A 27105-nucleotide genomic window follows, 5' to 3' on the forward strand; every position below is an offset into this window, starting at 1 on the left:
TTAAACTTCATGTCACTCAAAAATATGAGGTTTAGCGGGTCTATTTTGATGCTTGTTCCTATTGCGACAAAATCACAGGCGTTTTTGCTGAATGACAAACACACAGAACCACTTAAAGTCTCATTAATCTGTATTTATGATCGCTCAAGTAAAGAAAATAATTTTGTGTAATCATCAAGATCCTTCAGTAAATCAAGCTGCTTTGATTCTCACATCAGCTCAGACTCTTTTCTGCAGATTTCCTCAGATCTCTTCGACACAACTCTTCTCATTCCATCGCGCTGACGCAAAGATTCAGAAGCCACAGAACATCAGATGTTAACCAGTGTTAAACAAAACCTCCCTGTAAACTGTTTCTTTGGCTTGTTTGTGCTTCTTGCATGGTATGTTAGTCTTTAGATACTTATACGAACAACAGATTATAACCCAGCTATGACAACATGACACCTTAGGGTATTAGAGAAGGGGTTAGATGTGTCATCGAACAGACCCAATAATGTTCGTCATAATATATTTATGGAAAGCAAAAGCAATTTGATGTCAAAGAAAATCTATCCAATTTTTCCAAGTCTAACTTATAAATAACAGACATATTGGTAAACTATATGAAACTATGACACTAATATATATATATTATACATGTTATATACACAACATACAACTTTCTTGATAAATGTGTATACTGCAACACAAATAATAAAAAATGCTATATTAGCTTTACAGAGAACCAAACGTGCAGCCATAGACACTGAAGAAAAAGAGAAAGTCTACAGCGCCATCTGGTGGACTTTGGCAAATTATATAGAGCTGTTGAGCTGCTGGCTGTTGATTACTTATAGCTGTAAGAATAATAAGTTGATAATTAATCAATAACCATTCACAGTGCCTGCACTTGCACTTGTGAGTCTCATAGTCTTAATTTATATGCACACTAAATAGCACAGTATATAGGCATTATATATAGAGGTAAATTGAGATATTTTGTCTTCAAGATGACTGGAAAAAAAAAAACACTGAACTCACCAACAATCAACCATCTCACAAATTAACTTCCATTTAGCCAAAACTTTTACTTACTAAGCAACTAAATTTGGTATTACTACTAAAAAGTACTATTGAAAGAATAGTGGAGCCAAAATTGAAATACTGTCATTTACTTATCTTCAAATGGTTTCAAACCTGTATGAATTTTCCCCTCCGTTGAACATAAAACATGGTGTTCAGCATAATAACAACCTTACTTTTCATTGCACCTTTTTATCATACCCTTTTTAAATGTTCATCTGATTTAGCGAGTCGCTGTCCATGGTGCTGAATCTGAAAAGGGTCAGATAGACAGCTGTCAATCATGTTACATTCACTGACACCTTACACTGCATTCAGGTTATTCATTTTAGCAGTTCATACAATCATGATAAAATCACTACCAACACAGTTATTGCAATCATGAAAAAATGACTAGCTATGTAAAGTGTGCAATAGTTAGCAGTGGCTAATAAATTAGTTTTACTGAACAGAAAACACAACAAAAACATGACAGAGACATTGAAACTTGTGAAATTCACACATGCAATCAAAGAAATTAAACACAGCATTTTAAAACAAAAAAATCTTCAAATATTTGCTTCTATCCATTTAACGTCTCACGATAATGTGACAGAACTTGATTTAACTAACCAATAATTGGGTGAAATTGCAATACATTTTCAGTGTAAAATAACTTTACTTGATGATGATACTATTCTTCAGATCTAGGATGTAGTATTTAGTTTCTTTGATTACATGTGTGAATTTCACCAGAAGCATGTGAATTTAAATGTGCTCGATTGTCGACATCTGCTGTCTGGAGCTTCACTGAGCACCACCACCATCCTCCTCCTCATCCTCCCCACCCCTCAACCTCTCCCTGCGGGAACGACAATATCCAGCTCTTAAAATTCCCAATTTGGAATTGCAAATCCTCACCAAAGGACCCAGGTCGAGCGACATTAAATTTCCACATTCTTTCTTTAATGGCGTCAGAAATGCGTCTCGCGCTCTCGTTATCGTACAAGAGGTATGGCGGCTAATCAGACGCTCTGTGAATCCGCATCAGTCAGGTTTTCAATGCATGCGTTTGATATGATTGTAATACGATCATTTAAGCATAAAACCGATCTTTAATAGTCATTCAAAAGATGCATATGAGCGCATACGTTGCACAAATAGCCTAATCACATCGCAGGTGTTTTTGCAAAAACAGGATTAAGCGATGAAATTCAATTTCAAAATGCATGTCGGAATGGACAGACTGATTTGAAGGCGCTGGTTGCATTGGTGTGCGTTTGTGATTACTGGATGCTGAGGAGTCTGGGGAGAGTTTGAGGTGGTCCACACCCCGTCATTGTTCCAGCCATGTCCCCTCCAGCATCCGCTGCGACAGCCAGTGAGAGCAGCACCACCACTGTGTTCGAGGACGACCCAGACGGCACTAGAGAGGAGGTACTCAACAACTGATGCTGGTTTCATTTTACATATTTTGCATGAATAGCGCGTGATAACTAAGTGAAACAAGAAATGTAAACATGAGCGTCGATGTTTATAATATGGAAGCATGCATTTTATATGGACATCACTGCGTGAGAATGCATGAGCAGAGACTTGCTTTATCAAATAATAAGCGGACAGTTCGACTAGTCTTTGCTATTGTAAGCAATAGAGGTAAACCCATTACACTAAATAACAAATGGCAACCAGTATGACACATAATGTCATGCATGTCAGACATTAACAATAATGATTGATCACATAATCAACTATCATAGTGATGAAACCAATATACTACTGTAGCTAGGCCAATATGTGGTCATGTTTATTTGGCAGAGTACTTCTGGTGTAATACTACAGACTATATAAATAAAATGGTTTGCTAATTGGTATGCTGGTCTTAAAAGCATGAAAGCATGCAACAAACTTTTACAATCAGCTAATACCGAGCTGGGAGACTAGCAAACCAGTTTAGGCTTGCTTCAACAAGCTTGTGTCAGGTTCAAAATCTAGAAACAGCTTTGGATTTGATTTTGTATAATATTTTTTTTTTATGGATAATGACCTTTTTCGATTTCTTTTAGGGAATTGTGTAGTATATAGTGAATATTTTGGTAAATATTGTTAAATTATGCATTTAATTTCAAAACACGAAATTGAATTCTTACACCAAACTAATTTACATGAAGAAAGGGGGAGTCCTGTCCAGAATCCAATGAGAGGAACATCAAATATAGTGTTCAAAGTAAATTTGATAGTTTAAAATGAGCTCAATATGTTCAGCAAAAAAAAAAAAAAAAAAAAACGAACAACAAACTAATTTAGATTAAAAAAAGATCAAAGTTCAAGATTCAATGAAATACCAAAAAGACAGATTACAAAAAAATATATATATATTTACAGAAGACATATGACAAAAAAGTGACATTAAAAATACAATCTTAAATGATCATATATCCAGCATGCATCTGACATAGTATCACATGCACACAGGCGTATGGTAGCATTATCTAGTTTTTTTATTATATTCAGATATTTTAGCTATATGTGCTTCTCTGTGATGATGATCAGATGCTGCATGAATATAAACCAGTAAAAGAATACATTTGTGCAAACTCATCTTTATTTCAAACAACATGCATGACACTGCATTAGCATAATTCACTGTACTCACCGTTTCCATGTCCTTTTGAACCCATCTGCATTCTCACAGCAGAGACCTGTGAATCAGTCACTGAGCAAGTCCATGTGCAGAGAGGTGTTCTGGAAATGCCTGCTGCTGTCTCTGCTCATGTACGGCTGCATGGGAGCCATGGTGTGGTGCCAAGTCACTAAGGTCACACGGTTGAGCTTTGACAGTGCCTACAAAGGGAAGTCCATGATGTATCATGACAGTCCCTGCTCTGATGGCTACATCTACATCCCCCTGGCCTTCCTCATCATGCTTTATGTCATATACCTGGTGGAGTGCTGGCACTGCCATGCCAAAAATGAGCTTCAGTATAAAGTCCACGTGGAGGGGATTTACGAAAGAGTCCAGAGGATGCAGCAGGCCAAGCCTTGCATCTGGTGGAAGGCGATCAGCTACCACTACGTTCGGCGGACGCGGCAAGTCACGAGGTACCGCAACGGCGACGCGTACACAACCACACAGGTGTATCACGAGAGGGTGAACACACACGTAGCCGAGGCGGAGTTCGACTACAGCCACTGTGGAGTTAAGGATGTCTCCAAGCAGCTAGCTGATCTGGAAAAGTCAGCCATCACCAAACTGAGGTTCACCAAGTGCTTTAGCTTCGCCAACGTGGAGTCCGAAAACTCTTATTTGACCCAACGTGCAAGGTTCTTCACCGACAACGAAGGACTGGATGATTATATGGAAGCTCGGGAGGGGATGCACCTGAAAAACGTAGACTTCAAGGAGTACATGATTGCCTTCTCCAACCCCGACCACCATCCTTGGTACATCTCCAACTACGTCTTCTGGACAGCGGCCTTTCTTACTTTATCCTGGCCGTTACGGGTGCTGACTGAATACCGCACGGCATATGTCCATTACCGTGTGGAAAAGCTCTTTGGTGCCGACTACATACCTGTGACGCCCTGCGACGAGAGACCTTACTGTAGACGCATCCCAAGGGTCAACACCATCGACAGCACCGAACTGGAGTGGCACATTCGCTCCAACCAGCAGCTGGTGCCCAGCTACTCCGAAGCGGGTCTGATGGACCTGGCACAACGTTCAGGAGGCGTCAGACAGAACTGCGAACGCTGCCATCGTGCCATCAGCAGCTCCTCTGTGTTCTCCCGAAGCGCCCTCAGCATCTGCAACGGCAGTCCACGGATCCCCTTCAGCGGGAGTCGCTTCTCCATGGGAAGACTGTACGGTTCCCGCCGCAGCTGCTTCTGGAGAAGTGGGAGCGGCAGTATGGATGAACCCGAAAGCCCAAGCGAGAACACGCGATGCCTGTCCGGACGGATCAGTGTTGACGAGGAAGACCCACCGCCCTACCAGGATGCACTGTATTTCCCAGTGCTTATCGTCCATTGCAATGAGAGCTGCCCCAATCATCGCTCCTTCCATAGGAATAGCTCTTGCGTGGAGACGTCTTTATGATAAACCTCTATCCACCAAAAGAAACTCAAAAGTTCAAGAGCCTTTCTGATAATGCTGAAAAATCTCAATAAATGATGTGTCCTGTTACTCAGGAATCATTTACTGGTACACTTACAACCGTGGATGGAGATATTGAGAAATAACTCCAGTAATACATTTTTTTAGCAATAATGCAAACAAAGCATTTGAGTTCTTGCTACAAGTAATAATTTTGATTAGGACAGCGAAAACAGACGGACTTTGTTCATATGTTCTTGACAGCTATAAAGAACAATGGCCACAGAGCAAAAACCTGGTCTTTTTTCTACAAATATGACCATTTTCACCTTTACGGACCATGGACTTGAGGCTGAATCAGTCGAAACATCTGTAAAAGAATGTTACTTTGTTTCTCTCATGTAGTGGATTCCATTGGTTCATGGAAAATGTCATGGGATATTTGTACTTTTTTTGTGATTTAACTGTATTAGGCAGAACTGTATACAGTTATGAACTATTATGGTGATGTTTGCAACAATATCTCAAACCACTAAAGAAACCATAAAACACATTCCAGGCTATGCAACTATTAACCTCTGGTATGTTACGCCTTTAAAACGTATATACAATTTACAATGGAATGTATGACTGTTGAAGCTTTTCTTTACATTGCTTGTATGTGGTGTACAAACTATCCAACAAGGACTTCATTATTTACCGAAGACAGACACAAACTGGCTTGACTATTAGTGACTGTTTAAGAGTTTAATGGCTGGCGGCTTATCTTGTGCACAATTTCCAGTGGATCGGAGTAATTGAAAGGTCAATTAAACACAGTACAAGATAGGAAATATATGTTTCTTTATGCATCTGTACATTCATTTATTGATTTGTTAATACTGTTTGCATTAACCAAAACAAAGGTGCAGCCTCCAAGTGTTTTTACAGTACCAATAATACCTGAATGCTGAAAAGAAGTATTGACCGTCAACAATGGCCTAGTGCTTCCCAAAGACATTTTGTTTTATCTCATTCATACAGCCGATTCAGATATAGCCTACTGTATATATCACTGGTTGTGTCTAAAGTTTGCAAAAGCATTTATCAACATTGTGTCACATCACTTTTATACTACCTATATAATGTATACCATATCATGAAAAAGTAAAAACGTCATCGCTATGTTGCCTTCATGTAGCACACATTAAACATTGTTATGTTAAATGGGCATAAACTCACTGAATAAACTGCTTGTGGATACACAGATTGACTTCCAGTGTGCAGTTATGAAAACACACCTCTAGATGGCAACATAGAATGTGTCACATAAAATATCTTTATAGGTAATTTTACTGCATGAGCAGAACTGGTCTACGTTTATCTATCATGCTGTCTAACTGTGACTAGTAATAATGACCAGTTTTAGATGGCTCAAAACACAGGTGATTATTAAACTGTGCATGTGTCCGCGAAGTTTGGGTTTACACTCATGTCTGGTGTCTAATTCAAAGAGAAAATTAAACAGCAAGAATAACTGGTTTTGAACACCACACAGAAAAGACTGATATAAAGCAAGTTAAATGCAACCTATTGAAACTTCTGTGTGGACAAAGTTGCTTCAGTGATCTCAAATAACCTTGTAATCTTTTGATCAGCGCTGACACAGTCATGTCCCACCCTAAGTACATACACAGAGATGAGAAAGAGTCTGCTACTGACTATTACTATAACAAGGAAAACAAAACACAGGTAATCATTTACAAAGCCCGTCAGAATAAAGTAAAGATACGAATCCAAAAGGTTCAACTATAGTTTACGTAGTCGGACATTGCTTATGATTTACAAGGGTAAGGAATTTAGTAGGGATGCTGTTCAATATCCAGCGAATAATAATTAATGAACAAACATTTTTTAAAAGGACCCTAGTATCATTGCATTTTTAGACATTTGACATGATCAAGTACCACACAGTTTGAAGTACTGAGGTCTTTAGTGAATTTACTCAGATTTCTACTCTCCTCAGGATGATTTCAGAAAAGTTACACTGTTCTATTAGTATATTTTAAATATTGTTGATAATATCGGCTAAGTTACCCCACGTGTTTAAGAGTTTTAAACTAGCTTGAGGCTAGTTCTGTTTGGCGGGCCTGGATTTTGGCATGTGGAAATGTTCGTTAGTGATATTTGGATATATAACTTAAGTCTAACTAAATTGTTAACAAATTACCCACCTTTTCTGTGTGGCTTCGTGTGCCAACCGCTTACAAGCACAATAGTTTCCTCTGAGGATGTCGCGATTAACTAATTCCACTAATGCGATTGATACGATAATGAATATTAATCAGATTGTACTTAAATTCTTCGTTATGATTTGCTGAGCGAACGGTCACTGTTTCTAATTAATATTAATAAGTCAGGTTCCTCGTGTAGTCGGATTCGTTCGCCGTCATGACACTCAGCAAATCAGTTAGCGCTATTAGGCGAACGTCACGGTATCTAATTACTATTCATGAGGTTACGCTTTACTGTAGAATGATTCATTAATTAGAGTCGAAAGTTCATTTATTCGAGTTATTTTTTTGACTGCATTTTACTGTAAGTGTAAATTAGTAACTTGTCTAAGCATACAAGCACGATAGAACAGTGAATTCTGAGGAACTGAGTATTGATTTATTGGTTTTTATACAGTTCAGTACAGCAAACAGATATTTGTTTTGTAGTTAATTGTAGACAGTGTGGAGTTTGTTCATCTCGTTAAAAAAGAGCCATTGAAGCTAAAAACAACAAAAGGTAGATTAGTGAACTAAGATTAGTGTGATCTGAATGAAAGTGTTTCTGTCTGAAAACATTATTTAAATAAGCTTAATCCTCCACACAATTAATTATATGGGCTATTTAATAAAATGCACATCACAATTTATCACCATATGCAAAATCAAATGAATTATGAAAAACAGGCATGCATTACACCAAATTTAGGCTTGTGATGTAATAAAGTTGCATTCCACATAATTAATTATATCAAATCCAATCAATTTCCTAATGCACAATCAAATAAATTGTAGTTAACAAGCCTGCGTTATGTCTAATGTATTAAGTATGAAGGTAAAGTTGCATGTAAGTCTTAGATTTGTGTGTTTTATTGCTGTATGTTATCAGTGAGGTCTGTCCAGGATCTGTTCTCTCAGTCTCATCTGGATCACGAGTACATGGTGAGATGCATCCACTACAACAAGAAAGCACTGGTTAAACAGCTGTTATGATCTATGATTTTTATTAATCTTATTATGAATTCTAATGAATGAAATATTTGATTTAAAAACAGTACTTCATTTTCCCCCAGCATCATGTTCGGCCCTCCAGCAGCGAGTCTCTTAAATGTTTCTGGTGATAATAATATGAATTTATACTTAGTGTACATTAATAACAGAAATGAACATAATCCAGAAATGACAAGGACATAATGCGCTAGGTTTGGTGTGGATGTTATACAGTCATTTAATTCTCTATCTTGGAACATAAATTATTTTTATGACTTTGTATTGAACATAATATTTCGAAACTGTAATAGTACACAACAGGTTAATGTTTCAGACTCACTGGCCATGCAATCCATGCGCAGGACGAGTGCAATAAAGTTTTCCAGAGTAATTTCACCATTAGAGTCACCGTATCGTAGAGCCATGAGATTCAGCATACTGTCGCTCAGTACAAACCCTTGAACACAAAAGTATGAGCATATCCATTCTATTATTCTGTATGGCATGTAATTAAATGGTGATGTAACCTTAATGAACATAGAAGTGTGTTAACATAGTCTTAACATTGGGAAATAATGTCACCTGTAATCGTAAGAGCATTTCGGAGTTCATTCAGAGACAGTCTTCCAGTGCGCGAAACATCCTTGCTATAGAAAATGTCCTGATAAACAAAAAATTATTGTACTTATATAATGTGCATTTTGAAAATAGAAAATGCATTGCTAAAAAAAAACAATAGAAATGTATTGTACTTTTACCTTTAGAAATACAGCTCGTTTCCACAAACGAAGGCATTCGAATTCACTCAGCCTTCCAGTGACACTGAGCTGTGTTTTTTGTTAAAGAGCATAACAAAGCTTTATTTTTGGTTCTATGATTTAAAAACATGCACAAGTGTCTGAAACCCTTTTTCACTCTGTTCCTTCATATTAGAGGATACATCCATCAGAGCCACCAAGCTCTTACACAAATCCAAGCTGAATCCTTTCTTCTGTGAATGTCCTGAAAGACCAAAATCATAAGCAGAATCACAGATCACTGGACGCAAAACAGGAATATGACATTTAAAAATATTGTGTCTTTTCTCTACAAGTATTACCTGCATAAAGATTCTCATTCAGAAGTCTCTGAAGTCGCTCAGCGTCCACCTCTCCATACTTACATAAACAGACAATGATGAATTTGTTTTAAATTATAATATTAGGAAATGTTATGTTTTTAAATATCGGGGGTATTTTTGTTACTTTCAGCTGCATTTTCAGCAATTTCCTCACATTCACATTCCCTCATAATTCAAAACGGATGTACCTTATCAGCATATTGTGGAAAAAGCTGAAAGGATTCATCATTATCCCGGGGAATCATCTGAGAAAAATGGAAATCATTTGAAAATATATTCACTTTCAAAGCTTATACTTGTACATATATAGCCTAAGCTGTGCTATACCTTTGTTCTTGTCACGCCATATCCAGAACTGTCTCTGTAGACACAACATAAAAATCCTTATTACAGTAGTCCAATAATACTACATTAAATTAAACTAGTACTACTACTAAAGATGATTTACATGCATTAACTCTTACTCAATGATGGCTTCTGTCTTTGAATAGACTGTCAGAAGGAAAGACGCAGCTTCATATGGCTTGAAAGTTGAAGGAACGATAAGGTATTCGCCTGCTTTAAATCGGAAAAACTCCATGATTTCCCGAGCATTGATGTAGGATTGATTTTTTCCAACGAGAGGGGCGTTTCTGAAGAATGAGGCAGGGAATTTTTCCCCTTGATCCTTTAACTGGAGAATGAGGAACGATATTGATTATTAAAAACAAACCCAGAATTCTACCAGGTGTTTAAGGAATATGTTAAATACGTACATGAGCCGGCACCTGCAAGAGTGACAGAAAACAAATATAAATGCTCACTCAAGTGAAGAATGAAGAGTCTTTTGCAAGTTCATAAAATGTGCGATTGCATTTCTACAAACCTCGTAAATGTTAAAGCCGATATGGAAATTGGTGGCAAGGTGCCTGTTTCTCTTGTGAGATTTCTGAATGAGAGACACCAGGAGATTTGGAGAGCTTTTATCTCCGGGGTCATCAACAGGCTCCTTAAGAGTCACACGAAACTGGGGATTTCTTGAAAAACTGTCTATAAATGCAAAGAGAGAGAGAGAGAGAGAGAGAGAGAGAGACTTATAGTGTCAAAGAAGTAAAGAAGTGTCAAAACTCAGACTCCTATCTGTTTACTAGCCACGGTTTACTTCCCTAAGAGAAGATACTTTTGATAATCAAGAAAAAATAAATACATTTGCATTCATTTGCAAACATTTGTGAAGGTTTTGTAATATAAAAAAAAAAGAGTTAAAAAGATTACAAATTAATGGCTTTCTATTGAGTTGCTTTCTCGAGTTGAATGCAACAACATAAAGCAAACAACCTTTTTGCCAATGAGATGTTCAGAATAACTCACAATCTCAGATGTGAATGGATTGGATCAGTCTGATGAATTATTTTGAGCAGTTATTGATTGAACGTCTAAATCACTCTCTGAACTAAAAGTATCATCACGTTCAGCCTCAAAGTAAAGCAAGCGCCTCATGTTTCTCACTTCAAGCTTCGCTGTCAACCAATCACAATCAACCTTTTGCATAATAACATTTCAGTAAATGGACTTATTTTGACATGATTTGCATCCTTTTACCAATGTCATTTGGGCAGCCGCCCGCTGTTGTTCCTAACACCCATTGGCCTCTGTGCACTTCAGTTTTCCAGGAGGAAGAATGAGATCCAGCAAGAACGTTTACATCTGAACAACATATATCCAAATCTGAAAAATTCCTGCAGAAATCCTCCATGGACATCCTGCAGAGACAGAAAACTTGCTGTAAATGTAGTGACATGCAACTATGCATTACATCAAATATAATCATATAAATATATATGGATGTTTATTTCTTCTCACCAGAATTCTCCATTGTCAAGCACAACTTTGTGTTTTTGGTCTTCAGGACGCACAAGTTCCCACAAAGGGGATCTAAAGAGACCAGATTTACAAGATGTCAGATGCTTAATTGATATATATATATATAGAAGAATTATAGAGAAATATTAATTAACCTGTTAAATGTCACCCCGTCCCGTATATAGGACGCCTACGTTGATTATACTATATTACAATCAAATTTAATCTAATCTTGACAAACTAAATATCGTTGGAAAGGTCTAAGACTCCCAAATATATATTATACCACTATTTTTTGTAAAAAATTATGTAGGAAAAGTAATAGATCAATTTATGACAAGAGTGCACCCTCAGAAATCTAAAGCTTTGTCCTTTGACCTTTGTTTAAAAATAAGACTTCCTCGTTGCCTTTTTCTCTGTCACATTTTAGAAATCATCAGAAGTTATATATCACTTGAAAACATAAAATCTCAAAATTCATCCTTTAAAACCCATTTTAAAATCAGATATTGCATTACCATGTAAATGGCACATCAAAATCATGTCACAAAATGTTTTCCGTCATGAATTATAAAAATTTAGGTTTGTATCATGCACATTCAAGTCTATCTTCAAAAACGTGAGTGACAGTTAACAGGTTAAATCAGAATAATTCAGACCTGTCGCTCCAGTCTCCGTTCCATTCTCCGTGACCCCAAGGGTTAAAGACCCTCACCAGCTTCACTGGACGACCTTTACATACAACCTGTGAGAGAACAACTCATTAGATCACAGGAAACACTTAACAGCATAATTGAGCTAAAAGATACTAAACACATCAAAACTGTAAACCAAATTAGATCTCACCTCTGCGACTCCCGTGACTGTGTACGCATGCATTTCCACAAGACCATTGGGTAACACATTATTCTGCAGTAGACCTGTTTGCTAAAGAAACAGAGTGATTTTAGGACATTTAACAAGTACTTCTTAATACAGAGAAAAACAAAGCTAAATACGAATACATATAAAGAATTTTTGAATTCTCACAATTCTAACTTTTATTTTTCCCTTAGGATAATGAAAAAGAAATCCAGATGTGTGAGGTATAAACTCATGAAATGAGTTTTAAAAGAAAGGAGAATAAAATTCTTCCAATGTCTTGTTTATATAGCTGGCCAATCAGAGCACACCTCGCTTTTCAGAAGGCGGGGCTTAGAGGAGAAACAATAGTCTACAGTATGTGAAAAATAATGTGTTTTTTGAACCTCAAACCACATAAACACATTGCATTGCACCAAATACACCAAATAATGTTCTTTTTAGCCGAGTCACATGACCTCTTTAAAAACTCAATCTTTACCCCTCCAGGAGTACCACATCCCATCAGGGATTCTGATTGGCCGGCTCGTCTCATGGTGTCCCACAGCTTTCCTGATGCTTCACTTAGTTTAATGGTCATGTGTGGTCCACCGGTGAAGTCCATGAGAGCTTCGGATATGTTCCCTGCATCCATATCTGCATAAGAGCCACATACTCTAAAAAAAAAACATATTACATCATGTGAAGCAGAAAATATAAAGGTAAAAGTTTAAATTATTTACGAATAAATGAACTGAAACATACTTAGCATAAGCTTTCTCTAACAACGCAGGCCAGAATTCGTTTGGTGTTTTGGACTGGACAAACACAAGTTTGCCGTCAATGGTTGGAAGCTTGTCATCAATAACCACATCCACCCATGATCCAAACCTCCAGAACTGAAAACAAAAGATGCCAGTTCAGCTGTTCTAGAAAATATAGAAGCTTTAACTCTTAAAGGAACAGTTTGCCCCAAAATGGTTTAAACGCTTACCTTAAAGTGAAAGATTCCTGCATAATCCACAGCGAAATTCTGTTCATCATTGATAACCTGCTTCATGATTTGATTTTGAAATGTCAGAGCTCCAACGGATGCCAGAAACCAGCAGTTACCTTCATACACACACACACACACACACACACACACGTGGAATATATATCTGTCAAAGCCAATTACAACTCCATAAAATGGAAAATAGCAGCATGCAACTGGATTTTTGTTATTAAACTCTACTCCAACTATCAACCTTTTCATTTGACCTTAAGACTGAGTTCAACTTCTATTAATTTTCAAATGTCTCTGTACTTTTATAGACAATGTATTTTGTTTATATTCACATTGTAAACACAGAACACACCTATTTGATTGATTTATTGCTTTATTGCACTGCCACTTTATCTATAAACTGGTCGAGACCTGCGACCTTTGAAATTTTCATCATCTCTAAATGATAATGTTTCACTGTCAATTCAATTAATGTATTGCATTATCATTTTGTTTCTAATGCATTTTTGTATGCATGCTTTAAGTATGTACTGCAGGTTTGGTATTGACATTTTAGATTTATATTAAACGGCATATAATTACATAGTAGAGAGTATTGCATGACGTTCTCCAAATCTACACTTAGCCTATAGCTTGTAAGCACATAATAAACTTGTATCAGACCTACCTAGTCGACCCTGGATAAAATCAAACCTCGAAGCTCCTTGAACAATGTAAACAGGGTTTGGCACCAGTTCCTAAGGGAAACAGAGGATTTATTTCTCACTTTACAGCAGATCAGACACAATCACAAGAGTACAAATCACTAAAAAACAGCAGAGAGACTCAAGTTTTCGATTGTAGTCTGAAAATACAAACTAAACCAAACAGAAAAGCATGCATGACTCTGCAGATCCTTTGTTGTGGATGTTAGTCTTTATGACCCCACACACCCTAATGTCAACATCAAATCAGCATTACAATGCTCAACAAGATGTATTTGCATTTTGCAAAGTGGCTTTAGGCTACTTTAGATTTCAGGAGAAAAGCTGTAGTGATCAACAAGTCAATTTCTGAGGTTTCTGCTATGAATGGATTGAGTTTGTGTGTGAAGATGTTCACGTACATGTGGTCTTTTCCACACGACTCTCCAGAGGTCATCACGCTTCAGGGGACCCAGACCGATTGATTTCATCTCCGGCGGGAACAAGTTATCTACGAATCTCAGTTTTTCCTTCAGGCAGAATTGCTGGAGCCGGTGGAAGTCCTGATCCAGGAACTTCTCAGGATTGTTGGGAGAGCCCTGTCCATCTTTGAGATTGCGCTCTGATAAGATGTTTAAACACACACCAGGTGCTGGCATTGCTGCTCAAATCTGTTGATCAGACAGCAGCACATTTATTTATTTATTTTCGTTTAGGGTGATTCAAATGACACATGCATGCATTAAAACCATAGCAGCACGTATGTATGTGCATGTAAATGACTAAACTAAAACACAAAGTCATTTGCATGTCAGTTAAAAGTTTCCGTCTCATGCACAGATATTGTAAACATAAAAACTGAAATGATAGCAAGAAGAAATGATTCAAAACATACCTGTCGTCTCTTACTGTAGCTGGAAGATTATTCCGTCCTTCCCAAAGCAAAGAGCAGGAGGGAGTTTCAGGAGAAGGCTTTTAAAGTCTGACTCCGCCCACTCAGGTGTGATGTAACATGACTCTCAGGTCAATATTTAAATATTGTGCAAATGTCACAGTAAAGTATCCACAACATAAGCATGATGACACAGAGAATGCTGAGATATAACTATTTATTTAGTTGTTGTAATAAATGATAGGGCACAGTGCATAGAGTTTGTCAAGCTTATTATTGTTATCTGAATAAAAGTTTCCTGGTTGAAAAGTTATCTCTCTTTCTCTTTTCACATAATTGATTTTATAAAATCCAATCAATTTCCTTATGCACAGTCTTACCAAAAAGTAGTATACTTCAAGTTTATTTTATTAAAGTTCAAGTATAAGTTGTGTATTTGAGTACACAACTAGTTTACCTCTATGTTTGTAGTTTGTACAGAAATTATACTAAAAGTGAACTTATAGTTTACTAATTAAATACTTTGTACACTTTGAAGTAAAGTTTCAGTAAACTACTAGTATAGTACCTTTATACTGCAAGTATACTCATAAGTTTTCTTTAAGTGAACTTTACGTCATACTTTAAGTATGCCACTATGTCCCTATTTAGGTTTGAATTTGAATATATTGTGTTAAATGAATTGTTTAACATACAAATCATCCAAAGAAAGAACAGGGTATCTTTTTGTAAACAAAAACATTTAATTCAAGCTTCATGCATTCTTTTTTTTAAACACTTTAATGTGGGTAAGTTTCATTAAAAAAATAAAGAAATAAAATTGTGACCAAAAATCTGAAAAAAGGCTATGAATTGGATTCAGAATGATAATCAAAACTTAGATGGAGTCGATCAACACCCCAAAGCTTGAGAGTAACTATTACCTCTTCATCTGTCGACATTTTATTCTATAACGTTACAGTTTTGATGCGTGTTAGATTACACATGTTAGTATTTAGTGTTTCTTGCGCCCTCTACTGTATAAAAATGAAAACACGGATTCTAGGAGCACAACCATAGCTCAAATATATTTAGACTTTTTGTAAGTATAAGTCAAGTACACTTTTATGTCATTTTAAGTATATTTATGAGGACTACATAAAACCCATTTCCAGTGTTTGGAATAACGGCATTTAAAAGAACGGCGTTAGGTAACGACGTTATTTTTTCAGTAACGCGGTAATCTAACTAATTACTTTTGCCGTCGTTACAACGCCGTTAACGTTACTAAACGTTAAATGCGGTGCGTTACTATGCATTGATTTAATAAACTATGCAATCCGAACGCACCCCTGGCTCACACAGCGAGTGAGCAGGTGGGTTAATGACGAGATAAGCGGTTGTGATTGGCTAAGGCAGAGTCATGTGTTTCATGGTAGCCAATCAGAGCCAGTGTTTTTACACACATGCTGGCACACGCGGCGCCAAACACACACACACACACACACACACACGCAACAGCTACACAGAGATTTGCAGCAGAGATGGCGAGTCAGGAGCAATCCGATGAAAAGTTGGCATTTTCAAGGTGGAGATATAAGCACTACTTCAAATTCATTGTGGTCAAAGGCATTTTTTTTTTTTTTTTTTACAGTAACGCAAATAGTTACTTTCCCTTGTAACGAGTTACTTTTATTATAGAGTAATTCAGTTACTACTGTAACTCGGTTACTTTTTGGAACAAGTAGTGAGTTACTATAACTATTTACTTTTTTAAAGTAATGTTCCCAACACTGCCCATTTCTGAGATAAGCCCTGTCATGATCATTAGATGGAGTGCCCATGAACTTCAGTAGAGGGCACTCCAATCAGGACAATTCTACATCAACCACCAGATGTCACTCAGACTCTAGCACCTCTCATCTGTTGCACCACACCCGAACTACATTCCCCATGAGCCACTGCATCACAATCACCCTGCCACACCTGCACATCATTCCTCAGCCAATTTCCTTGCCACACCTGCACCTCATTTTCACACACATAAAAGCAGCACACTCACTCTCACTCTCTGCGTCTTGTTTAGCCAGTCTGACATTTCCGAGCGATTTCCTTGTGTTTTCTGTACCTGACCTTTGGATTGTTTATACCGACTCTGCTGCCTGCCCCCGACATCTGCTTGTTTCTGTAATCGATTCTGGTTATCCCTACATACCTGACGCCGTCACTGATCATTGCCTGTCTGACCATTCTCATCATTAAAGTTCTGCACTTGGATCTGAAAGCCCATTTTGTTTAAAAGTATACTAATAGCACACTTGAATAAAATTATTTTTCGTAAGGGCAATCAAATGAATTATAGTTTGCAAGCCTGCATTATGTCTAATGTATCAAGTATGAAGGTAAAGTTGCATGTAAGTCTTAGATTTGTGTATTTATTTGCTGTATGTTATCAGTGAGGTCTGTCCAGGATCTGTTCTCTCAGTCTCATCTGGATCACATGTACATGGTGAGATGCATCCACTACAACAAGAAAGCACTGGTTAATTCTACTGTTTATTTTTATTAATCTTATTATGAATTCTGATTAATTTAATATTTGTATGAAAAACATTACTTCATTTTCTCCCAGCATCATATTGGGTCCTCCAGCAGCGAGTCTCTTGAATGTCTCTGGTGATGATAATATAAGTGCATTAGGTTAGGACTGGATGTCAGGCAGTCATTTCATTATCTTGATGAAATATGCATTATGACGCTCGTTTCAAACTTATCTATCAATCTCCTATGTGATGTAGGGTTGAGAATCTTAAGGCACCTCAAAATTCAACTCGATTCCAAACCGATTCCTTATCCGTTTCAGAATATTTAGTACAACACAAATAGGTTAATGTTTCAGACTCACTGGCCATGCAATTCATGCGCAGGACGAGCATAATAAAGTTTTCCAGAGTAATTTCACCATTAGAGTCACCGTATCGTAGAGCCATGAGATTCAGCATACTGTCGCTCAGTACAAACCCTTGAACACATCAAAAATATCAGCATATCAATGATACTGTTTTGCACATTAGGCAATTAAATGTTGTGAGAGAGAGAGTAAAGTTACCTGTGACCTCAAAAGCATTCCTGAGTTCGTTCAAAGACAGACTTCCAGTGCGCGAAACATCCATGTCATAGAAAATGTCCTGAAACAAACAATCCAGAGAGCAACTGCAACCCATTTTACTTAAGTGTGCATTTTGGTGCATTTAATGACAAAAACGTCGAAAGTTTGGCACGTCCGATGGATATTTACCCTTTGAAAAACAACTTGTTTCCATAAACGAAGGCATTCGAATTCACTCAGACTTCCAGTGACAGAGAGCTGTGTTGTTGCGTTAAAGAGCATCATGAAACTATTTATAAAATGTGATTTTTTTTTGGTTCTATGATTTAAAAACATGCAACACAGAACCTTGAAAGCCTTTTTTCACTCTGTTCCTTCATATTAGAGGATACATCCATCAGAGCCACCAAGCTCTTACACAAATCCAAGCTGAATCCTTTCTTCTGTGAATGTCCTGAAAGACCAAAATCATACGCAGAATCACAGATCACTGGACGCAAAACAGGAATATGACATTTAAAAATATTATGTCTTTTCTCTACAAGTATTACCTGCATAAAGATTCTCATTCAGAAGTCTCTGAAGTCGCTCAGCGTCCACCTCTCCAAACTTACATAAACAGACAATCATCAGATAGCATGTCTCTGGTTTCTTTCAGCCTTAATTTTAGTACATTTCTGATCATAATCAGTCACATTCCCTCACAATCCAGAACTGCTGAAGAATCACATGTACCTTATCAGCATATTGGAGAAAAAGCTGAAAGGATTCATCATTATCCCGGGGAATCATCTGAGAAAAAAGAAAACCATTTGAACACATATACATATACTGTACATATACTGTCAAAACAAAAAAAAATAAACATCCCAATCTTCCATTTACCTTTGTTCTTGTAATGCCATATCCAGAACTGTCTCTGAAGACACAACATCAAAATCTACAATCAAATCTAGTAAAGAACCTTTATTTTTAAGAGTGTAGTTACTCTTATGTAAGCAGAAATAGCATTAGCATAAATGACTGTTTTAGCATCTAGCCCATCACTCATGCTTTAATGTCAATAATCCAAGCTCTTACTCAATGATGGCTTGTGTCTTTGAATAGACTGTCAGAAGGAAGGACGCAGCTTCATATGGCTTGAAAGTTGAAGGAACGATAAGGTATTCGCCTGCTTTAAATCGGAAAAACTCCATGACTTCCCGAGCATTGAGGAAGGTTTGGATTTTTCCAATGGGATTGGTTTTGAAGAATGATGCTGAGTATTTTTCCCTCTGGTCCTTTAACTAGTGAAAAAGTAAAAATGTTATCTTGTTCTTGCGAACAAACTCAAAATTGTGTATGTATCAGGAAGAATATGTTCAATACATACATGAGCTGGCACCTGCAAGACAACAAACACACATTTTCAAGTACTAAATATTGTATTCAAAGGATGAAGGTCTTATGCAAACTCAAAATAGATTGATACAAACCTCATAAATGCTAAAGCCGATATGGAAATTGGTGGCCAGGTGCCGGTTTCTCTTGTGAGATTTCTGAATGAGGGACACCAGGAGATTTGGAGAGCTTTTATCTCCGGGGTCATCAACAGGCTCCTTAAGAGTCACACGAAACTGGGGATTTCTTGAAAAACTGTCTATAAATCCAAGAAAAAGGAGAGATGTCTGAATCTGATCTCCAAATTAAGCTGTCATTAATCATGTGAGAAATATTTGACAACTAAACATTGGATTATTGAAACCTCAATTATTGCTTGAGGAGACTAACATTCTAAAAAAATCATTCTATCTACACAATACCTTGATTAAAAGTCAACAAGGATCTACTTATATAGTAGAATTATAAGAGTTGAAATACCAATGTCTTTTGAGCAGCCGCCCGCTGTTGTTCCTAACACCCATTGGCCTCTGTGCACTTCAGTTTTCCAGGAGGAAGAATGAGATCCAGCAAGAACGTTTACATCAGAACAACATATATCCAATTCTGAAAAATTCCTGCAGAAATCCTCCATGGACATCCTGCAGAGACAGAAAACGAAATATATTGACTAGCAATCATGCATTGTACGCACAAAAATCAAGAAAAGATTTGGTTCTTATTTCTGCTCACCAGAATTCTCCATTGTCGAGTACAACGTTGTGTTTTTGGTCTTCAGGACGCACAAGTTCCCACAAAGGGGATCTAAAGAGACCAGATTAACAAGATGTCAGATGCCTTATTGATATATACAGGAATTATAGAGAAATATTAATTAAATCAGAATAATTCAGACCTGTCGCTCCAGTCTCCGTTCCATTCTCCGTGACCCCAAGGGTTAAAGACCCTCACCAGCTTCACTGGACGACCTTTACATACAACCTGTGAGAGAACAACTCATCAGATCACAGGAAACACTTCCTTATCAACTTAATCAAGCCAGAATTACTAAGGTCTCACCTCTGCGACTCCTGTGATCGCATACGCATGCATTTCCACAAGACCATTGGGCAACACCTTATTTTTCAGTTGACCTGCTTGCTAAAGGAACAAAGAGATTTTAGGACTTCCATTTCAATTGTGCATGCTATTATAAATGATCTTCACAGGCTGGTCTCTCCTGAAAAAAAAGCTGTTTAATAGTGTGAGGCTGAATAAAAAAAAAAAAACACATGAAACACTTGCAGTGGAATAAAAAAAGTTTCCACTTTTTTTTTTAAGTACAAATTAATTGTATAGCATTATTTCTGGTGGTTCACAAGTCAAGCTTGCATCAGCTGACTCTCACCTATCACTATCACCTATCATTTCTATATAAGCTCTATTCAGTATTATTCAGCAGCTTTTTCGATTGCTCAGGATCAAACTACCCTCCTCCATCCCCAGCTCCTCCTTTCTCCACATTCAGGCTGTATGGATGGGCAGGGAGTTATTGCTCATCACAGAACCATACCGCCAAACCAAACTCTATGCTACGTGTCTATATAAAGTCGTACCATGTGCTAGAAAAAATTGCATCGTATTATAATGATATTAACAACTCAATCCTTACCCCTCCAGGAGTACCACATCCCATCAGGGATTCTGATTGGCCGGCTCGTCTCATGGTGTCCCACAGCTTTCCTGATGCTTCACTTAGTTTAATGGTCATGTGTGGTCCACCGGTGAAGTCCATGAGAGCTTCGGATATGCTTCCCATGCTCATATCCGCATACGAACCACACACTCTGGAAAAATGTAGAACACAGTTAACAGGACGTGAATTGGATTGGAGTAAACGAACCAGCTCTGGTGGAAATCAATGTAAATAAAGTAAAACATACTTAGCATAAGCTTTCTCTAATAAAGCAGGCCAGAATTCATTTGGTGTTTTTGAGTGGACAAACACAAGTTGGCCGTCAATGGTTGGAAGTTTGTCATCAATAACGACATCTACCCATGATCCAAACCTCCAGAACTAAAAAAAAAGACACACCGACACACACACACACACACACACACATTTATATATACATGTATATCAGAACCATCACATATTCAAAACATACCTTAGCAGCATATGCTGGATTTATATATGTATGTATAACCTCATATAATAGTGTTAACTCGTATAATAGTCAGTGAGGAACAGTTCACCGAAAATGGTTTAAAGCATCCCTTTAAAATGATTGAATGTTTACCTTAAAGTGAAAGATTCCTGCATAATCCACAGAGAAATTCTGTTCCTCATTGATAACCTGCTTCATGATCTGTTTTTGAGATGTAAGAGCTCCAACGGATGCCAGAAACCAGCAGTTACCTTCATACACACACACACACACACACACACACACACACACACACACACACACACACACACGTGGAATATATCTCACAGTATATAATTAACCTTCAGTCAAGAACATTAAAATTCCATAAACAGCTGCACGGGTACTTCTGTTCTTATCAAAGGCACAATATGTAAGATTTTTTTTTTTTTTTATTAAAATATCCAAAACTAGTGACGTTACATATGACACTAAAGTTTTAATGCGTGTATCTAGTACGTGTCAGAATTTTTCATTCAGACGTATTCGATTAAATATCCAGTCATACAAGTAATATGAAGAATAAAATTGTTTCAGAAAAAAAAATATATATATTTGCCATATGCAGTCCTGTTGGATTACTTCGGCTGTGGGGATGAAGACGACATCTCCCATGATTCCACATTTAGTCATAGCGTCATCAAACTACGCCTTTTGTGTTTTTTTTTTTTTTGTTTTTTTTTTTTGGAATATGCGCCCTCTAGTGGTGAAAACTTACATATCGTATCTTTAAAGGAACGGTTCACCCTAAACTGAAAATTTGTTGAAACTGTTCTCATCCTCAGGCCATACAAGATGTAGATGAATATATTTCCTCATCAGATTTGGAGAAATGTAGCACTCTATCAGTGTCTCAGCAATGAATGCTCTGTAGTCCATGTGTACTGTCAGAACGAGAGTCCAAATAGCTGATCAAAACATAATAATCCACACCACTCCATCAATCAACGAGTTGTGAAACTGAAAGCTGCACAGTACATCTTTAGTGGCTCTCAACGAAGGTGGACGCATTTCTCTCCCTCTCCTCCCCTTGTCTAGTGTCTAATAATTCTGAGAGACTCTCTCTGCACTGCTCTCCAAAAAAATGAAAATCATGGATTTGATCAACTGGTCTCTCAACACAATTGACATTATCTTCTTGACGAGAAGAGGATGGATTTGGGGACCAGAATGGACAAAGAGAGTGATACATATTTACTGTTTGGACTCTCATTCTGACGGCACCCATTCACTGCAGAGGATACATTAATGACACAGTAATGCAATGCTACATTTCTCCAAATCTGATGAAGAAACAAACTCATCCTAATCTTGGAAGCCCTGTGGGTGAGGACATTTTAAGGCTTTTTTGTGAACAATTTCTTTAAAAAAATCTCTATTGACTTAGATTTACGATTTGTATTCACTATATTCCAATTGTATTCATTGCTCTATTACACTGCCAATTAATCTATCAAGTGTCTTGCCCTGGAGATTTTTTATGTTAATATTCAAAGTCCATATTGACCATATGATGCAATTTAATTTTTTTCTTTCTCTTTGGAGTGTTACAAGCTATCCGTGCATAGATAAGATAAGATATAGTTGCAAAGACTAAAGTCTTAAACCCAAAGAGATATTCTTTATAAAAGTTATGATTTGTCAACACCCCCCAAAACGCCTCATTTAAACACACCCCCACATGCATAGGTCACTGTGTGGGAAGATTTGCATAACACCGCCCAAATGTTCACGCAAAGAATGAAGGCGTAACTTTTATTCTCTCTTTATTCTCTTTGGTTTTTGTCTCATTACACTTAACTATAAATGCAACAGTAGCAAATATTTGGTTAGAGATTATATTATATATATATATACACATGCATCTCTTTCTTTACAGAGGTTATACTGTGTCAATGATGTGCAGCACAGCAGACCTACCTAATACACCTTGTATGATATCAAACCTCGAAGCTCCTTGAACAATGTAAACAGGGTTTGGCACCAGTTCCTGAAGGAAGCAGTTTCATTATTTTACACTTTAGGGAAGATCTCACACTTACTTGCAAATCAAGAATAAGCAGAGAAGTTTGTGTGTGAAGATGTTCACGTACGTGTGGTCTCCTCCACACCACTCTCTGAAGGTCTTCACGTGCCAGGGATCCCAGACCGATTGATTTCATCTCCGGCGGGAACAAGTTATCTACGAATCTCAGTCTTTCCTTCAGGCAGAATTGCTGAAGCTGGTGGAAGTCCTGATTCAGGAACTTCTCAGGATTGTTGGGAGAGCCCTGTCCATCTTTGAGATTGCGCTCTGATGAGATGTTTAAACACACACCAGGTGCTGGCATTGCGGCTCAAATCTGTTGAATGTTCAGCATTAGATTGCATTTCAATTTATTGCTACCAATACGGAGTTAATGAATGCATTAGTATTGCATTTTAATTTTTTTTTATAAGGTTAAGATTTATGTTACAGAGATATGTTGCAACTGTTTTTAATACACAAATACATTTGCATGCACAATTCCTTCATATGCATGTAAAACTGAAATTAATGCATGATAAAAAAACATACCTTTTCTCTCTTATTTGGGAGTTGGCCGATTATTTGGTCTTTTCTGAGCATGCAAGTCTCAGAAGATGCCTTTTAAACGTCTGACTCCACCCATCATCCAGGTGTGATTTAATTTTATGATTCTCAGGTCAATATTTTAATGGAGCTCAATGTAGATCAAAGATCAAAACAACAGCATGCTTAAAAACCTCTTCATATGAACTGTCATCACATGAGTCTGTACCTCATAAAATTACTTCATAGGAACTAAGAAAAAATTAATGTGTTACTCATAAACAGGTAAGATTTTAATGCAAAGAAGACGTTCCAAAGAATCAGAAACTAGATCAAGGTCATAAATTGATAAAGGAGAAAAGGGGAGGAGGAACTTATACATGATGTTTTTCAGTAGTGCAAAGAAGTATAATCATAGGGATTTCTTTAAATAATTTTCTCTTTGTACACCAAAAGCTAAACTTATATATTTATTAATATGCACTAAGGACAGATCCATTGTTTAGTAATAATTCAACTCTTACTGTAACTGTAAAGGTAAAAGTCTACAAATTAAAGCTCACTATTTTGGAAGGTGTTTGATTTTGGTTGTAGAAGGGGGAACATCTATGGTGACCATCATTATTTAGAAAACAGATTGTTATTACAAAATATTAGAAAGGAAATCATGGAATTTGTTTTTAAATATACTGTAATACCCAGTTAAATTTAACACCATAAATGACACACATATACTTAATTCCCAATAATCGAGGCACAGAAATCCTGATAAGATAGACTTGGAGTAATAAAGATAGATCCAGACAATGTCTGAGGAATGTGGAAATCAAGTTCATGGGGTCAACATTGGACCTTTAGTATTTAGGGATCATAAAGTGATTAATTAAAAATCTATCAGACAGTGTTGTTGTCGGACCTGTGTTTATGTTTTGTCCTTGTTTAGCTCTCCATGTCCTAGTTTCATTATGCCCATATTTGGTATTTCCTGTTCGAGCTCCTAGCTCAGGTGTGTCTCGTTAACCCCGAGTGTTCTGTTCCTGGTTTCCTTGTTTGGTGTCTTATGTCATGCCCTGTTTCAGTTTGTATTTAGTTCATCAGGTTCATCTGAGCAAATATTTCTATAATAAATCCTCTTTTCATAAAAATAGAACTTATTGTATCATTAGTGTGTGATTATTATAAGGTTACAGATGCATTGCTCTCTACATTTGTTCAGATAGTGAGTAACAATGAAATTTTGCTACCCAAGAGCCCAATGTTACAACATTTCCCTACAATCTTACTAAAATGACAAAAATGTAAAAACCCATTTAATTCTGTATTAGAGACCACCTACAACAACATTTTAAAGGTAAAATAATACTTGACAGTTTTTATTTTTTTCTATATTGGTATCTTTAAGGGTTAAGAGTAATAAATAAATAAATAAATAAAATAAAGAGTTGTTACAATGATGCTAAAATATCAGGTTCATGTAGAACAAATTGGGAAACGCTAAAATTAGAAATTTTGCAATTATAAGAAGTAATAAAATAAACCGAAAATATGTTTTCATTAGAAATATAATGGTTATTTACAATAAATAAATGAACAAGAAAAACATTTTTTATTACATTACAATTGAAATCAGAACTAATATTTGGATTTCAAAAAAATATATTTTACCAACGTTGCAATAATTCAGTGTTTTTCTTGTTCATTTACTGTTTAATGGTAAGTGGTCAGTAGGTGGCGCTGTGCACATGTTTATAAAACAGCCCACTGAAAAAAGTCAGGAATCCCTGAACAACTGATCTGTCTTACATAGAAAATAATAATGCGTTGTGTTGTGTTGGTGTTAGAATTTGATCCCATCTTCTTATTTATTTATTTATTTTTATTTTTTATTATTAGTGTTATTTTTGATCTATCTTGGTACAGTATGAAAGACAGCAATAACTTCATAGTGATTATTAACAATTTCTCATGACTAGTACATGAAAAATAGGAAAACAACAATGGCTGCTGTTCTCTGTTTCATCAGAATTACTTGTCTTCAGATGAACTGGTGTATGAAGTATTTCAGAGTCCAACTAGTCTTTATTAAGAAACTGCAGGTGAACACACTCAGACTCCACCAGTTTGTTTAATTTATCATTAATATTTTCAAGTATTTTGTAGAGTTTCTAAATGGCACTTCCAGATCCAGATCACAGTGGTTTGACTGGTGAATTATTCAGTGCTGTTTCCATCTTTTCTTCAGAGAGAAGAGCTGAAATCATCTGCTCATTCACAGCACTGGAACTGAACTCTACTGTTTTTGTATTTTATCCAGACATCTACACGGATTGCCATCAATGGCTGCACAGAGAACTACAAAGATATCATTGATTGTGGGAAGTTAGCATTTCTAAGTGCTTGTTTTAATTAAAATATAAACAATACGCAACATTGAGTAATAGCATTATATCATATGACATATTTAAATGTGCAGATATTTTTGTATCCATCAATTGGTTAATAATTATGACAGATTGTGTATTAACGTCAGGTCTCTGAAAAATATCACACAATTTGATTACAAGTTCAGGTTGTCAAATTTGTTCAGATAAAAAAATTATAATAATAAGAGCAACTGTTTGATATTTTATATTAAATTAATTAATAATTCATGTAATTTAATGCACACATTTAATTAATTCTAAAAGTGTTTTGTTAATTAAAAAATAAAAATATTAATTAATTAATTATTATTTATATAAATGTAACTGTAAATAAATAATCTAAATATTTAATTAATAATAATAATAATACAATTAATAAAAAAATGAATAAATTGGTATTTGTATACAAATAATTTTATATAAATAACTTAATAATATAGAATTTGTTTCGTATTTTATAATTTAGTGATTTAACTATTAACTTTAAATTATTTGTAGATATAAAAAGTGTTACATTGATACGTGGGACAAATACTTCATTTTGCAAAGTGTAAATATCATCAAAGACTAAAACCATAATCATATTATGCATGCTTAGTAGATCTCAATAAATCCACTTAAACTGATTTCTTTGTGCTTGCTTTCTAAGCATCTGCGTAACAACAGGAGCAGACTGATAGATTTGTGTTTTATTATTTCTATTTCACATGCT

At 36.4% G+C, this 27105-nt stretch overlaps 3 protein-coding genes across 4 annotated transcripts; 1 reads left to right on the top strand and 2 right to left on the bottom strand.

Moving 5' to 3' along the window:
• Window positions 1-1851: 1851 nt before the first annotated feature.
• Window positions 1852-6386, top strand: LOC127976349 (transmembrane protein 151B-like). The gene is made up of 2 exons (XM_052580712.1): window positions 1852-2481; window positions 3740-6386. The coding sequence occupies exons 1-2, from the start codon at window positions 2395-2397 to the stop codon at window positions 5141-5143; spliced, it is 1491 nt and encodes a 496-aa protein (XP_052436672.1). The 5' UTR covers window positions 1852-2394; the 3' UTR covers window positions 5144-6386.
• A 1384-nt stretch (window positions 6387-7770) lies between these two features.
• Window positions 7771-14868, bottom strand: zgc:136872 (uncharacterized protein LOC678524 homolog). Its single transcript, XM_052580710.1, has 22 exons — window positions 14769-14868; window positions 14296-14544; window positions 13858-13927; window positions 13179-13297; window positions 12950-13083; window positions 12687-12861; window positions 12191-12271; window positions 12004-12089; window positions 11345-11416; window positions 11084-11244; window positions 10368-10531; window positions 10258-10269; window positions 9967-10175; window positions 9830-9863; window positions 9691-9747; window positions 9482-9539; window positions 9323-9384; window positions 9141-9209; window positions 8965-9043; window positions 8723-8839; window positions 8451-8506; window positions 7771-8348 (listed from the first exon to the last, which is right to left on the bottom strand). Exons 2-22 carry the CDS (start codon window positions 14530-14532, stop codon window positions 8322-8324), a joined length of 2079 nt encoding a protein of 692 aa, XP_052436670.1. The 5' UTR covers window positions 14533-14544; window positions 14769-14868; the 3' UTR covers window positions 7771-8321.
• A 2035-nt stretch (window positions 14869-16903) lies between these two features.
• LOC127976348 (calpain-14-like) lies at window positions 16904-24074 on the bottom strand. 2 transcript variants are annotated; one of them, XM_052580711.1, is made up of 22 exons: window positions 23977-24074; window positions 23513-23761; window positions 23340-23409; window positions 21513-21631; window positions 21156-21289; window positions 20885-21059; window positions 20293-20373; window positions 20129-20214; window positions 19966-20037; window positions 19714-19874; window positions 19329-19492; window positions 19226-19237; window positions 18934-19139; window positions 18739-18772; window positions 18589-18645; window positions 18405-18462; window positions 18246-18307; window positions 18043-18111; window positions 17854-17932; window positions 17650-17766; window positions 17362-17417; window positions 16904-17267 (listed from the first exon to the last, which is right to left on the bottom strand). In XM_052580711.1, the coding sequence occupies exons 2-22, from the start codon at window positions 23747-23749 to the stop codon at window positions 17241-17243; spliced, it is 2076 nt and encodes a 691-aa protein (XP_052436671.1). In that variant the 5' UTR covers window positions 23750-23761; window positions 23977-24074; the 3' UTR covers window positions 16904-17240. The 2 variants fall into 2 exon arrangements, 1 of the variants encoding a protein (XP_052436671.1); XR_008157769.1 differs by lacking the exons at window positions 16904-17267; window positions 17362-17417 and having other exon boundaries at window positions 17854-17957.
• Between the last annotated feature and the right edge of the window lie 3031 nt (window positions 24075-27105).

The sequence above is a fragment of the Carassius gibelio genome, chromosome B17, assembly GCF_023724105.1.
Source record: "Carassius gibelio isolate Cgi1373 ecotype wild population from Czech Republic chromosome B17, carGib1.2-hapl.c, whole genome shotgun sequence".
NCBI lineage: Eukaryota > Metazoa > Chordata > Actinopteri > Cypriniformes > Cyprinidae > Carassius > Carassius gibelio.